The sequence below is a fragment of the Grammomys surdaster genome, unplaced genomic scaffold, assembly GCF_004785775.1.
Source record: "Grammomys surdaster isolate TR1022 unplaced genomic scaffold, NIH_TR_1.0 126187, whole genome shotgun sequence".
Classification (NCBI taxonomy): domain Eukaryota; kingdom Metazoa; phylum Chordata; class Mammalia; order Rodentia; family Muridae; genus Grammomys; species Grammomys surdaster.
In genome coordinates, this window is record NW_021620993.1 from 8,823,060 (window position 1) to 8,838,485 (window position 15,426).

General features: G+C 47.6%; 2 protein-coding genes across 7 annotated transcripts in view; both read left to right on the forward strand.

The window, feature by feature from the left end:
• Positions 1–12,890, forward strand: part of Nipsnap1 (nipsnap homolog 1) — a 20,102-nt gene extending 7,212 nt beyond the window's left edge. Inside the window, exons 2-10 of the mRNA XM_028758113.1 lie at positions 2,686–2,813; positions 3,033–3,078; positions 3,345–3,439; positions 7,291–7,361; positions 7,507–7,647; positions 7,924–7,955; positions 8,284–8,378; positions 10,052–10,135; positions 11,828–12,890. Of these exons, the coding sequence (XP_028613946.1) occupies positions 2,686–2,813; positions 3,033–3,078; positions 3,345–3,439; positions 7,291–7,361; positions 7,507–7,647; positions 7,924–7,955; positions 8,284–8,378; positions 10,052–10,135; positions 11,828–11,892 (757 nt within the window). The 3' untranslated portion in view covers positions 11,893–12,890. The remainder of the gene's footprint in view (positions 1–2,685; positions 2,814–3,032; positions 3,079–3,344; positions 3,440–7,290; positions 7,362–7,506; positions 7,648–7,923; positions 7,956–8,283; positions 8,379–10,051; positions 10,136–11,827) is intronic.
• Positions 12,891–13,652: 762 nt separating this feature from the next.
• The window catches only part of Thoc5 (THO complex 5), a 33,875-nt gene continuing 32,101 nt past the window's right edge, over positions 13,653–15,426 (forward strand). For all 6 annotated transcript variants that reach the window (XM_028758198.1, XM_028758200.1, XM_028758199.1 and 3 more), the window contains exon 1: positions 13,653–13,740. The gene's annotated coding sequence lies outside the window, so the exon portion shown is untranslated. The remainder of the gene's footprint in view (positions 13,741–15,426) is intronic.

A 15,426-nucleotide genomic window follows, 5' to 3' on the forward strand; every position in this document is an offset into this window, starting at 1 on the left:
CCACTCATCCACCCATTCACCCATCCATCCATCTATCCATCCATCCATCCATCCACTCATCCACCCACCCACCCATCCATTCCTCTACCCATCTACCCACCCATCCATCTACCCATCATCCATCCATCCACCCATCATCCATCCATCCATCCATCCACCCATCCATCCATCCATCCATCCATTCATTTTACATCTGTGCCTCTTTCCCATTCATTTGTTTTCTAAACACAGATTGAGCATGTGCTGTGTGTTAGTCTTGTTCCAGTTACTGGAGACACAATAGAACACACCAGGTCCCCACCTGTCTTAGTGAGAGTTTCATTGCTATGAAGAGATACCGTGACCATGGCAACTCTTTTTGGTTTTCTTTTTCCATTTTTTGAGACATCGTTTCTCTGTGTGTAGTCCTGGAACTTGCTTTGTAGACCAGGCTGGCCTTCACCTGTCTGCCTCCCAAGTGCTGGGATTAAAGGTGTGTGCCGCCATGCCCTGCTCATGGCAACTCTTAAAAGGCAAACATTTCATTGGGACTGGCTTACAGTTCAGGAGGTTTAGTCTATTATCATCATGGTGGAAAGTAGGGCAGTGTCCATGTAGACATGGTGCTGGAGGAAGAGCTGATAGTTCTACATCTTGAGCTATAGGCAGCAGGAGACTGTGTGACACACTTCCTCTAGCAGGGCTGCACTTACTCCAATAAGGTCACACCTAATAGTAATACTCCCTACGGGTCAAACATTCAAAGACATAAGTCTGTGGGGGCCATTCCTATTCAAACCACCACACCACCCTAGTGACATGTCATGGGGGAGGGGCAAACAACAGAGTGTAATAATCAACCGAACAAAAGGAAGTCTTTTGGATTTTTGTATGTTAATTTTCCCCCCAGTGCTGGAGATGGAGCCTAGCATGTCATGAATGCAGGAAGGGCAAACATTCTCCCATGGAACTATATCTCTAGCTTAGGCCTAGGGCACTGCATGTTCCTGCAGAATGAAACAAGGGAACAGAGTGAGAAGCTTGGGAAGGACAAGGGTAGGAGAATATCAGGAATTCACTAGAAAAGTTAAAATTTGAACTCTTAAAATATGCACGTGAGGGCTGGAGAGATGGCTCAGTGGTTAAGGGTGCTTGCTACTTTTGCAGAGGACCTGGGTTCAGTTCCCAGCATCTACATGGTAGCTCCCAACCATTTGTAACTCCAGTTTCTAGGGACCCAATACTGTTTTCTAGCACCCATGTGGTGTACACAAATACATTCAGGTAAACACTCACAGTAAGTAAATGTATCTTTTTTGAAAATGTACTTAAGGGTTTTGATTTGAAATTGAGACTTCCCTTGGGTCTGAACAAGTCTGTTATTCAATTTTTATCTACATAAAAGATCTTCCTGGGGTAGTGTTCTTAACTGGCTACTCTTCTAGAGAACCAGAGTTTAATTCTTGGCACCTACATGATAGCTCACAACTGTCTGTAGCAGTAGTTCCAGGGGATCTGATACCATCTTCTGGCCTCCTGGGAGCCAAGTGTGGAAATGGTACACAGACATAATGCAGGCATAATATCCATATACATAAAGAAAAATAAGAATTAATAAAAAAAGAAAAGACCTAGCTGGGTGGGCTGCTATGTCTTGTTTACTCAACAGGTGGGAAACAGACCTACAAGCAGGGTTTGAACAGTAGGAAGAGACAGAAGGTGTTAAAGTTCCAAGAACCTCCCTCCCTCCCCTCCCCAGCGTTGAAACCCTATGCTCGATCTTCAGGACCAGCCACTGGATATTTATCTTGGCCACTACTGATGTTAATGAGTTACTGAGAGCCTAGCTCTGGACCAAAGGTCTGGGTGGGCAAGTGGAGCCACTTTTCTGCCTGTCACTACCTCCTTCTGGGGCAACAACAGCCCATGTCCATTCAGAGCAAAGGCCACACCCTTTAGTGCCTGACTTGAGGGGCTGGTTTTCACTGCCCAGCGAAATGATAGCTTCTAAAAAAGATAATCATGGGCTGGGCATGGTGGTGCACACCTTTAATCTCAGCACTTGGGCATCAAAGGCAGGTATATCTCTGAGCTAGAGGCCATCCTGGTCTACAGAGTGAGTTCCAAGACAGCCAGGGCTACCCAGAGAAACCCTGTCCTGAAAAACCAAATCAAACCTAAACAAAAAAGACATCATGGGTCAGGCCAGGTTGTTAAAGGGGCTTTTGCTTTTACCTTTGGCTTTTTTTTCCTGTCAGCCAGGTAGTCTGGGGTGTTGGTGTTGTAAAGGGGTTCAACATGAGGAGCTAGCAAAAGAAAGAATCGTGGCTACTCATGAAAGTAGAGGGATGGCCGGCCTTAGGAGGTCCAAGGGTCTCATCTAGTAGGCGTCAGGCAAGGTGAGTTTGAGGGGTTAACTGTTTTAGCAATAAGACTGTAGTCGTGTGGCCTGAGATGCTAGAGGGAGGTGGCAGGGACGGCTTCCTCTCCTGGCCTAGGCCCTACAGGGGTTGCAGATGCAGGCTGGGCAGCTGGGATCTCTCGACAGCACCGCGTCTGCCCAGATGATGCCATTTCACTCTCTGTAGCTACCATGGGATTCTATGGCCCTGTTTCCAGAAATGTAGGTCTCGAGGCTAGGGGAGCATGAGAAGTATTGGGGCTCCTGGGCCTCCACATGGCCCTCTCAACTCCTCTGTCCTGCAGCTCCTATTCCAAGGACAGTGAAGGCAGCTGGTTCCGCTCCCTCTTTGTTCACAAGGTGGATCCTCGGAAGGACGCGCACTCCACTCTGCTGTCTAAGAAGGAGACTAGTAATCTCTACAAGATCCAGTGTGAGTAGCTGCTGCACTGGCTAGCTCCACCCTCAGGCTTTTTTGTGGGTGGGACTGGGGCGAAGGAGATGAGAGGGTGAGGATGGGCCATGCTGTCCTGAGAGCCTTGGCCCTATTTGGGACCTGCTCACTCTGACACCTCTCCTCCACACACACATACATGCGTGTGTAAGTATTGCACGTACTAACTTATCACCTGCCCTCTGTCCTGTGTTACAGTTCACAATGTGAAGCCCGAATGTCTGGATACCTACAACAGTCTGACGTGAGTGTCATGTATTGTTTCCAGTCACTTCTGGGATGTAGGGGATAGGAACCCTCTTTCCCGAGAAACCCTTCGAACATCCTCTGCCTATTCTCCAGACACAGTCAAGGGATGTAGATTCTAGAGCTGGAAGCCCTAAGGGTATCTTCCCTGCCTCTGCTTCTTAGAGAGGAGACAAGCTCATCCCTGGGGCCGGGTTGGAACCTCTATCTCAGGGCCCTTGGTGGCCAGTGCGAGCCCTGCCCCTCTCTATACCCCTCCCACAGGGAGGCTGTACTGCCCAAGCTGCACCTGGATGAGGACTACCCCTGCTCACTTGTGGGCAACTGGAACACGTGGTATGGGGAGCAGGACCAGGCAGGTGAGGTTCCCCTGTCTCCAATGCCACTGCTGCCACCCAGCCCTGGTCTCCAACAGCTCTCGTACCTGTCTGCCCTCCTCTCTCTCTGCATCTGTGGGGGTACGGGGAAGTGTGTTTCTTTCATACCTCAGTGCCCTACTCAAACACCTGTTGGCTATTCAGTGTTCTCAGGCAGCCTGAGAGGCCTGAGAGTGCTTCTTTGCCTGGTCACAGCCGTACTACGCCACACCCTTCACTCACTGTGCTGCCCTGCGTATGATTCCTCAGTTCCCCAGCCAGAACCACTCCACCTAGAACCGTTCAGCTCTCTTGTTTTTCCTCCTTTGCCTTCTTTACTTGGTTTGGTACCTTTCTTTATTTTGCTTGAAACAGGTCTTACCGTGTAGTTCAGGCTGACCTCCAACGGGTACTCTTCCTGCCTCAGCCTCCTGAGTGCTGAAATGCTTTGAGTGATTGTGTTTTGTTTTGCTTGTTTTTTGAGATAGCCTTTCTCTGTGTCACCCTGGCTGTCCTAGAACTTGCTCTGTAGACCAGGCTGGCCTTGAACTCAGAGGTCCACTAGCCCCTGCCTCCTGAGTGCTGAGATTAAAGCAGTGTGGTTCTCAACCTTCCTTATGCTGCTACTCATTAATACAGTTTCTCATGTTGTGGTGTGACCCCATGCATAAAATCACTCTCATCATCACTAGATAACCGTACTTTGGATATTGTTATAAATTGTAATGATCTGATCTCTGCCCTCTGTGGAGGTTGTGACCCACAAGTTGAGAAACAGTGGATTAGACATGTATAACCATGCTTGGCTTATTCATTTGTCTTTTTTCAAAACGTTTATGCTACCTGGAGAGGTAGGTCAGCAGTTACAGGCAATATTGCACTTGCATTGGATCTGAATTCAATTTTTGGCACCCATTTGGTAGCTCACAACCATCTACAATCCAGTTCCAGGAAATTCACATCCTCTTCTGATCCCCATGGGCACCAGGCACACGTATAGTGTGCTTACATGTGTGTGTGCATGTAGGCAAATCACCCATATGTGTTTGATCTTGAAAAACAAACAAAAAAATTTGAGACAGGGTTTCTCTATGTAGCCCTGGCTATCTAAGAGCTCTGTAGACGAGGCTAGCCTTGCACTCAAGAGATCTGCCTGCCTCTGCCTCCTGAATGCTGGGATTAAAGGCACGGGCCACCATTACCTGGCTTGAATTTTTTTTTTTTTAAGTTCATGCTTGCTTATCCTGAAATCCTAGAATTCAGGAGACTGAAGCAGAAGGATTGCTGTGAGTTTGAGTACAGACTGGTCTACAGAGAGAGCTCCAGGCCTAGAGAATGAGGCTGTGTCTCAAAAAACAAAAAATCAAACCAAACCAAAAAACTACCAAAAGTTTGAATTCCTCAGTCATCTATGACACATACCAAGTGCCCCTGCTAGGTCTGCCTTGCTCACATCTGCTATTGGTGGAGAGCTGTAACCATTGCCAGCGTGGCAGAGCTTGGTTTGGGATGGTACAGCTGATACAGACAGTCCTCTCAGCTTCCCTTGCATACTCCTTACAGACGCTTAATACCTCATCAATCAACCTGTCTCAATCCTGATAAATATGTGTTTGCAAAAAGAAAAAAAAAGTCTATGAGCCTAGCATGGTGGTGCACATCTGTAATGCCAGTACTTGGGAAGTAGAGGCAGGAGGTTCACTATAAGTTCAGGAATTCAGAGCCAGCTTAATGTATACATCAAGTTCAGGCCAGTGGGGGCTGCATAGAGACATCCTGACTCAATAAAGTTAGGAAATCTGTTGAAGCCGGGTGGTGGTGGCGCACGCCTTTAATCCCAGCACTTGGGAGGCAGAGACAGGTGGATTTCTGAGTTTGAGGCCAGCCTGGTCTACAGAGTGAGTTCCAGGACAGCCAGGACTATACAGAGAAACCCTGTCTTGAAAAACCAAAAAAGGAAAAAGGAAATCTGTTGAAGACAAAAGCAGCTCTCTGTAACCCTCTGCTCTGTCTTGGTCATAGGCATTAGCGTGGATGAACAAGGACAAGCCATTTGCCTTCAGCTTAGCACTGTGCTTCCTTTAATCTCTGATCAACTTGGCTGGCAGTAGAACTCCTTGTCTGCCATAATAAAATTCCACAGACTCAAAGAACACAAGTGCATTCTTCAATGTTGGAAGTCAGAAGGCAGAAATCAAGATTGGCTCTGTCCAGGCTTCCTCTGAGGCCTCAGGGAGAATCCTTCCTGCCTCTTGCAACTTTTGCTTGCTAGAAACCCTTGGCTTCTTTGGCATGTGGACACATCAGTCTGAGTGGGCTCTGTGTTTCCTTAGTTACATGGTATTCCGTTTGTGTGCAATCTTTCTCTTCTAATATGGGCACCAGATACTGGATTGAAGATCTGTCCAGTGTTATGCAGGCTTCACTCAGTTTTCTACAGAGACCTTGTTTCCAAACCAGGTTGCATACTGAGGCTCTGGCAAGGCATACATTTTTGAGGGGCTGCTGTTTAGGTCAACAGAGAATATGACTGGGGGAAATCTAACAGGACCAAGAGTTCTCGGAGAATAAGGCTGGCCTCTCCATGGATGTCTACTGGGCCTCTGTAGTCAGTCTCTTGAGTGTCCACCAGTAGGTCATGTGTACATTGGCATCTCTGAATGTATCTTCCCACTCCTAACCACACGCTGGTGCGTTCCTGGTTTATCCCAGTTTATTCCTTAGTTTGTTTTTTCCCCTTCCGTTGCTACCTTCTTCCATCCCTCCCTCCCTCCTCCTTCCCTCTGTTTCTAACTCCCTCCCTCCCTCCCTCCTTATTCCATTCTTTCCTTCCCTTTTTTGAGACAGAGTCTTTTTTGTTGGTTTTTGTTTTGTTGTTGTTTTGTTTTGTTTGTTTGTTTTTTTGAGACAGGGTTTCTCTGTGTCCTGGAACTCACTCTGTAGATCAGGCAAGACAGAGTCTTATATAGCTTGGGCTGGCTTTGAACCTTCTGACTCTCCTGTCTCTTGTGTGTCGCCAGCCAGTCCCATTTTATGCAGTGTTAGGGATTTGAACCCAGGGCTTTGTGCAGGCTACCAGCTGATGTACACCCCCAGCCTGCTTCCTTTCTTTTTAAGGTGGAGTTTCCCTGTTACTCAGACATTGGCTCAAGCCATCATCCTGCATCAGCTTCCTGATTGGCTGGAAGCCTCTGACAAGCCCCTGTTTCCATACATAGCTGCAGCTGTTCTTATTTATTTATTTTTCTTTAGTTTATTGCCTTGGAAGGTTCCTGTTTTGTTATTGTTGTTTGGTAGTTTTTGTAGTGCTAGACATGGATATTGGGGTCTCCTGCTCTTAGGCGAATGGTCTAGCCTGAGCTACAGCACCAGCCCTCTTAGAGTGCCCTGTGTCCATCAGACTTACTCCTCGTGTCCATCCTGCCCCTCACACACAGTCTACTGTCCATCTGTGTGTGTGCTGCTGTTTCTAGGATGGAAGATACTCAGATCATCTTTTGTTTGGTTTTGTTTGTGATGCTATAGATGACAGCCAGGTCCTTCTGCATGCTAAGCATGGGTTTTATCAGTAGCGACCCCCTGGCCTCATCTGATCCTCTTGTTGCTGCTATTTAAGGAATGTTGGTGGGATTTTGTAGACGAGGACATTGAGTCCTAGAGGGGGTCAAAGGCCATCAAGCTGAGTAGAGCTAGTGGACCCCTGGTCTTGCCACTGAGGTCACCCCCCACCTAGTGCTCCGCCTCACCAAGACAAATGGAACTAGGAGACTCCACTCTACTGCCACATACAGTCCAGCCTCGGTCTTAGTCGGCAGGCTCCCTGTAGCTCTTGACCTGTATTCCTTCCCCAACAGTACACCTATGGCGGTTCTCAGGTGGCTATCCGGCCCTCATGGACTGCATGAACAAGCTAAAAACCAACAAGGTATCCCAGCATCCTGTATGCATGTTGCTTCCAGCCCAGCCCTGTGTGGAGGGGAGTGTGGGCCAAATTACTCTGCCACCCACAGGGCACACTGACAGGGTAGCATATTCCCCTGGCTACGGTGCCTACAATGCTCTTCCTCCAGGAGTACCTGGAGTTCCGGAAGGAGCGGAGCAAGATGCTGCTGTCAAGGAGAAACCAGTTGCTTCTGGAGTTCAGCTTCTGGAATGAGCCACAGCCTCGAGCTGGCCCCAACATCTATGAGCTGAGGACATACAAGCTCAAGGTACCTGACTTCCAACAGAGTCTCCCCGTGCCCTCTATCTTCCCTGTTGTTGTATTGCTCTGCAAGAGTTCAGGGTAGGGTGGCCTGATGCTTATCCTGCTTTATGGACTCAGAGCCGAGGTGTGTGCATTGGTGTGTACAGCTGCACGTCAGATGTGAGTCAGGGCCCAGGAACGAGGCCTCTGACTCTGGGAAAGGCTAGTTTCCCATCTCTGGCCCCATGACATTGGGAGTCCAGGTGGGGCTCACTTCCTCCTTTCTCTGGGTCTCTTTCAGCCGGGAACCATGATTGAATGGGGAAACAACTGGTAAGTTGGGACTAGGGTCGGGAATGTGGCAGTCCCTGCTGTCCTGGGACATTAGGGAGCCCATTAGGTTCCCAGTGGGCTTGTTCTGGGCTGTGACCCAGGAGCCCAGTGTGCTCTGATCCTTGAAGCCCTCAGAGAAGGATCCACGTGAGCAGTGCAGATTCTCTAGAGGAAAGTGCTGCCAACCAGCCAGCAGCTGCAATCCCAGAATCCACTCCCTTGACCCCACTTTGGACCCCTTCCAAAAAATGTGGCCAAGGAGTCATCCTAGGCCATCTTGGAGGACCATTGGCTTAGCTTCTGTCCCATGTTTCTCTGCCATCTCCAGGGCTCGTGCCATCAAGTACCGTCAGGAGAACCAGGAGGCGGTGGGAGGCTTCTTTTCACAAATAGGAGAGCTCTATGTGGTCCACCACTTATGGGGTAGGTTGGAGACACTCAAGCCTCTGTCTGTCACCTCATAAAACATGTGGACGCATTTGTGTCTCCTCTCCTAGCAGAGGGAGACCACACCCTCAGACAGAAACTAGCAAAAAGGACTCATTTCACCATGTGACATACTGGGAGAGACTAGGCAGGGGAAGACAACAAGGAAGTACAAGTCCTGAGCTGAAGGGTGAGAAAGCCAGCTAGGAACTATGGGAGGGAGGCAGGGGGTTGCAGTGAGGCATCCAGTGGAAGGAACGGCATGTGGGGAGGCTGTTGATGAGTGGACAGGAGAGTTGGGCGGGGGAGCAACTGGGAAGAGTAAAGATGGGTTGGAGGAGGGCAGCTCCCAGATCAGGCTGTGGGAATGAGTTGGGGTTCATCACAGCTGTGGTGTGAGGAGACCGGCCCCTTATGAGTTCTGAAGCTGCCATCTGCTTTGCCAAGAGTGCCTGGTGGGGATCAAGGTAGGAAACTGGGCAGGTGACATGGGCTGACTTCCGGTAGTGGCACTAGCATGCTCAGACTGATTCATTTCTCTATGGTTGGTGGGGACATGAGAACAGATTGCTGGAGGAGGGAGGAGAGGGTAAGGGGAGCACTCAGACTCATCCCTAAGCAGCTGCGTGCCCTTGTCTAGGAGAGGAGTGAGGTCATGGGATTGGAGTGTAATTCTGGGAGTATTAGCTATTTAGGATGCTGATGCTGGGCTAGCCAGATGGCTTAGTAGGTAAAACAGTTGCCACCAAGCCTGACAACCTGAGTTTGATTTCCAGGATCCACAAGGCAGGAGTGATCTGACTCCTGCCACTTATCTTCTGACCTCCACACACTTACCCCTCACCATAGTACATATGTATCTGCGGTAAAATAATTACAAGATACATATACATCCAACTAGAAATATCACATGGGCACTGAATATAGGAGTCCTCGGGAGAATTTGAGACTGGAAAGGAGTTGCCAGCATGTGTATATGCTTCCAAACTCCTAAGCCCTACCGCAGGGCCTTTGTACATGCCAAGTCCCTGCCCCCCACCACACACCCCCACCCCTTCCCAATGCTTTTCTCCAACAGTCTACACTTGGCTTGTTTTCATCTGCTAGCTCTGGAACTCAGATTCTTTTTTTTTTTTTTTTCATGGAACTTAGATTCTAATTCCTTAGAGTCGTTGTCTTCTCTTTACCCAAGATCTTCTGTCATCTCTTTCCCCTACTTTTTTTTTATAAACATTCTTTCTTTCTTTCTTTCTTTCTTTCTTTCTTTCTTTCTTTCTTTTTGTTTTTTGTTTGTTTGTTCCTTTGTTTTTTAAATGTATGTGAGTACACTGTTGCTGTCTTCAGACACACCAGAAGAGGGCATCAGACCCTATTACAGATGATTGTGAGCCACCATGTGGTTGCTGGGAATTGAACTCAGAACCTCTGGAAGAGCAGTTAGTGCTCTTAGCTGCTGAGCTGTCTCTCCAGCCCATAAACATTATTTCTAGTCATCTGATTAATCTTTCTAATATGTGTGACTGAATGATCTTACCACAGCAGTGTTTGTTGACAGTCTAAGGACGAGGGACCTGGGGATGAGGGATAGTAGGGATTTGGGACAATGGGAAGGTTCCTGTGCTGAGAAGGGATTGGGCTCTCTGAGGAATGAGCTTGTGCCTTTCTCACAGCCTACAAAGATCTGCAGTCTCGGGAGGAGACTCGAAATGCAGCCTGGAGAAAAAGGGGCTGGGATGAAAATGTCTACTACACAGGTGAGTTTTTCTTCTGGGGGTCAGTGGCACCTTTGCATGTGGTCTGCTGAGAGATCTGGGGATTCAGGGATCTGCTAGTTTCTCTGCAAGGACAACTAACATCACTCGATCACCTCCAGTGTAGGAACTCACTGTTTTATTTGTCTTCTGTCATGTTCCCCATCCCCCATCCCCTCAGTTTTGGAACCAGTGTCTTGCTGTGTTGTGTGAACATTTTCCCTCAGTCTTTGAAGTTGCTGGGTTTACAGGCCTGTGCCACTGTGTATAGGTGGGAACTTACTTTGACATGAGTTTAACATTCCACACGATACAATGAGTCCTGAGGCTTTAGGACTCTAATACAGAGTGATCCCTCTGTGACATGTGACCTGGAGTCAGTTCTGTACCTCTCAGAGGCTCCTTCCTAGTCAGATGGCAATGTAGACGCCATCCCGCCTGCATCCCGGCGGCAGGGAGGACTGGGAGTTAGTTTATGGAAAGTGCTTTGCTTTGATACCATCAAAAGATGCAGCAAATTTTTTGAGTGAATTTTTCCTGAAAGTGTTGACACTGCTAGATGCATGCGGGGTCAGTAGCTGCTGCCTGAGCCTTCAGTATGTGCTGGCTGGGTGGGTAAGTGGGGGCATATGAGTAAGCATGAGTCTGTCCCACCCTTAATGCCTTTAATCTCCCACACGTCTACTAGGTGGGCAAGAGCACGTCTGCTGAAGGGGTAGCATGAGCCTTTCTATTCCAAGTGTGGTCCCAGCTGACAGCACTGGCATCCACTGGTTACTTCAGAAAAATGCCTAGTTAGCGTCTCCTAACCTTCTGTGAACTAGATTTGTAGGAATTTGTATACACATCAGAGTGTGAGAAATTAAGCATAGGAAACAAGAATCTAAACTCTGGGCTTGAGAGATGGCTCAGTGGTTAAGCATAATACTGTTCTTAGAGAGGACCCGATATTAGTTCCCCCAGACTCGCCTTGGGAGGCTCACAGCTGCCTGTAAATCCAGCTCTGATGGATCTGATGTTTTTCTCCTGATCTCCATGGGCACTGTACTTATGTGTGTATACCCACATGTAGATAGATACACATGAAAAATAGATAAAAATCCTTTTTTTAAAAAAAAAAAAAAAGTATCCTCCTGGGGACTCTCCACTGACACCCCTCCCCCAACTGGCATGGCCTCCCGAGCTGTACCGGAGCAGTTGCACCAAATCAAACCTCAGTCCTTACAGCCCTTACCTTGCCAGTGTATACCACTATCGTTCTCTCTTGCTTGTTGTTTTGGTGTTGGGGATCAAATCCAAGACCTCACACATGCTAATCAGCATACAGCTCATCACAGATCAGCGGCCCTGGCCTTAGGATCGATCACTCTTCAGCTGACCTCTCTCCTTGTTTTCATAGCATGAGGCTTTGTGTGTCTCGCTTGTTTTGGAAGTATTGGCGATAGAATCTGAGGGTTCATATATGCTAGGCAGGTGTGCTACCACTGAGCTACCTCGTTTTCACATACATAGAAAGTGAATAAAAATTTCCAAACTATTCAGCTTATTACCACCTAATCCTGTCTCATAACCATGGGCCTCTCACAGATGACAGTAGGGACCTCTTCCTGTCACAGGCTTTTGTGAGTTTTTGTGCAGCAACCAAGGGTACCTCTTGCCTTAGGCACCCTGTAACTTCTGCTTTTCTCTCCATAGTCCCCTTGGTTCGACACATGGAGTCACGAATCATGATCCCTCTGAAGATTTCTCCTCTCCAGTGAGGCTGGCACTGCCTCCACCTCCTTCCCTGTCTCCTGTGGAGTAACCTGGAACAGAGGAGCTTCTAGGCCAGCTGGCACAGTTTTCTCACAACTCTGGAAGACTTCTGATGAGTGATGTTCAGCTTAGACAAAGAAGACGTTTTCTGAGAACCTAATCTGTCTATACCCAGCCAACCTCTCTCCCATGCTGGATGAAGTTTTTAATTTCCCTAACTGCAGAATAGCAACCTTTTAAGCATTCATGCATTTTTCTCTTAAGATTCATCATCTCCAGAACATCAAGTTCCCAGCTCACACTGTGGCCATGGCTTAGTTGCATAAAAGCCAGCATGACTAGCTGTTAGGCGGTATAGTGTGAAAGGATATCAGACCATGTATGGTCTCAGGAACTCTCTGGTGTTTACTTGTTAAAAAAGCAAGCCTGAGCCTTTAAGGAAAAAAAAAAAAAAAAAAAGCCTGGAACTGCCATCAACTCTGAAGTCATCAAAGTCAGGAGAAGATCCAGAATTCTACTTAAAGGGCTGGGAAAAGGCTGGAAGTGGGAAGGATTTGGGGACATGAGACAGGCTTGCAGCAGGAACCCTTCAGAAGTGGGCACATAGGATTCAGAATTTGAAATACAGAATTAGGAAGATAGAACAGAGATGACAGAGGATCTTAAGGGAGGACCCTGCTCCTAGACAGATGGAGAGGCTTATCCATGTTTTCCTACACAATGTGGTTAAAAATTGAATAAGCTCCAGCTCTTCTTCCCTCTTACAGGCAAAAGTACAGGCTGAGACCTACAGTCCCATCTCGAATTCCTTCCCAACTTGACATTCTGTCAGCCAAACCCTCATTTTGCAGAACCACTAGGTCTGTGAAGTGGGTTCAGTGATTCTGGGGTCTCTTCAATGACCCCCATACCTCATGAGCCCCTGCTTAGCATGGTTTTGCTACCATACCAGGAGAAGGTACTGGGATAGTTGATGGAACCAAAATTAAATATTTACTGTAAATTGTGGTGGTCTCTTCATCTGCAAGGAATCTTAGTAGTTGTCTAAGGCGGGGCAGCTTTCAGTTGGCTGATGGGTACTGTGGCCTTGATCTCTTAGGGAGAGTATTTTCATCTTCATCCCAGAGCAAGAGAAGGAACTGTTTCTGTGTAGCTAGGTATTCACCATATATGTTTTAAGCTGCAAACAATCAGAATTTACTCCAGAAATGCCAGGAATAGGAAACACCTGAAGCTTACAGATACTGCATTAGAGTACTGATTTTTGTCTTGGGAAAAATCAAAAAACCAGTGATTCACTTATGTGAAGCATAAGTTTATGGTAGGATCATGCCCCGCCTAACTCAGTTCCTTTTTTGGTGCAGTGACTCCAATAGTATCAAGAAGTCAAGTTAAAGCCGGGCGTGGTGACACCTGCCTTCTAAGTCCAGTGAGATCAATGCAGGCGGATGTTAGTGACCAGCCTGATCGACGTAGCGTTCAAGGCCGGCAAGTGGTGCTACGTAGTGAGCCCCTTAACAAAGTTAGAAGGCAAAATCCACTTATGTCCAAATTATAGTACAGCGACACTTGTCCTTTCTTGAGCATACCACGGACTCACTCAAGTGAGTCGGCGGAGGGCCCACTACTTCACGCGCAGGTGAAGGAGCACTAAGCACAGACTCCTGGGCCTTATTGCCCCAGTTTCCCAATTTAATAGAACTAGACATGTTGCCCAGCTGGGACACGCCCCTTCCTTGCTTCCCAAGCTGCATCTGGCCTTTGTGTCTCACTTCCGGCCTGTGGCTCTTCCGCTTCTCTATGGTCGCGAGCCGGAAGTGGCTGTCTGGCTGGAAGGCGTGTGGAGCGTTCAGGTGAGCGAGGGTGGAGGGCTGCTGCTGGGGTGCAGGTCCTCGCTGTGCGCACGGGCCTGGAGTTGCAGATGGCACGATGCGTGTTCCCGGGCTGGGGTTCTCGCCTGTCGGGCTCCCTCAGGCTCGCGGCCGTTTTCTGGGGAACTAACCGGAGTAGCATCCTCTAGCCCCATTGTAATCTGATAGTGTTGCTGGCTGTGGTGATGATAACACCTCGTCGATGGTCCTCTGTGTGTGTGTGTGTGTGTGTCTGTGTTTGTTTGTGTGTGTGTGTGTGTGTGTGTGTGTGTGTGTGTGTGTAACGCTCCTGCTTGGCGGTTAGGATTTCCCGGGTGATGATAACACCTCGTCGATGGTCCTCTGTGTGTGTGTGTAACGCTCCTGCTTGTTCCCGGCTTTTCCGTGCCACCCTTGTGGTTTTTGTCAGATGAGCCCGCCACTTGGTTAGCTGTCAGTGGCAGCCGCCTGCGGTCCTCTGAGGGAGAGGCGTTATCTTCGCTTATAATGCGCCGCATAAGACTCCGAGGAGTCGTAATGAAGAACATTTATTGCTGAAGCATAAAGGCTGAGAGCGCGTAGTGCGGATGTTACGCGGGGAAAGAGGCTTTGCTTTATATTGTCCGTTCTGTTTCCTAGTTAGCTGGCCTGACTTGGTGTACTTGTTTCATTAAATATTTTGCTTATCTTAATTTTTAAGAAAAAGAAAACAAGAATTTTTTCTTAAGTTATACTGCACAGGCATCACCTTCTCTGTTTTAATGATGATTTTTAAGTGCAATCACTATAGTCCAGTCTGGCTGGCAGCTTCTGTAGTCCAGGTTGGCTTCACATTTGCAAAGATCCCTCTGCCTCAGTCACTCAAGTGCTGTTATTACTGATTTACCACTATCCTGTCTCACAGCCCACCCACCCCCCTTTTTTTTTTCTTGAAGATGGAGTTTTACTATGTAGCCTGTACTGACTTTGAACACATTACATAGCAAACGATGATCAGGACCAGGCCATCTGCCAGGTGTAACTCTCACCTGTTCCCATTGCCGGCATGTCCCACCACTCACAATTTCATGTGATCCAGGAGATCAAACACTTTGATCGTTGAGTATGCCAGGCCAGCACTCTACCAATTAAATAATATTCCCAACTCCACAGTCATTTTTTAAACTTAGAGTTACTTTGGTAGTGGAAAGCTTGAGGTCTGCATGCCATAAACAGGAAATAGCTTGCTCTTGTCTTATGATTATTATATAACTGCATAATATAATAGTATGATGAAAACATTTATTAATAAATTCTGTCTTGGTTTCCTTGTCTAAGGCTCTGAGAGAAAATCCATTTCTTTTTAATTATTTTTATTTTATGTGTGTTGGTATTTTGCCTGCATGTATGTCTATGTGGGGTGTTAGATTTTGGAGTTACAGACAGCTGTGAGTTGCCATGTGGTTGCTGGGAATTGATTGCAGCTGGATCCTCTGGACGAGCAGTCAGTGCTCATAACTTCTGAGACATCTCTCCAACTCGAGAATCCATTTCTTACAAGAACCTTGACATTTGCAAACGTTAACAATAAGTGAGGAAACTTGAAGCAATTAGATACTTCGTTTGTGATTTTTGTTTTTTGAGATGATTTCTCACTGTGTAGACCAGGCTGTCCCCAACCTCACAAAGATCCACCTGCACTTGCTGCTC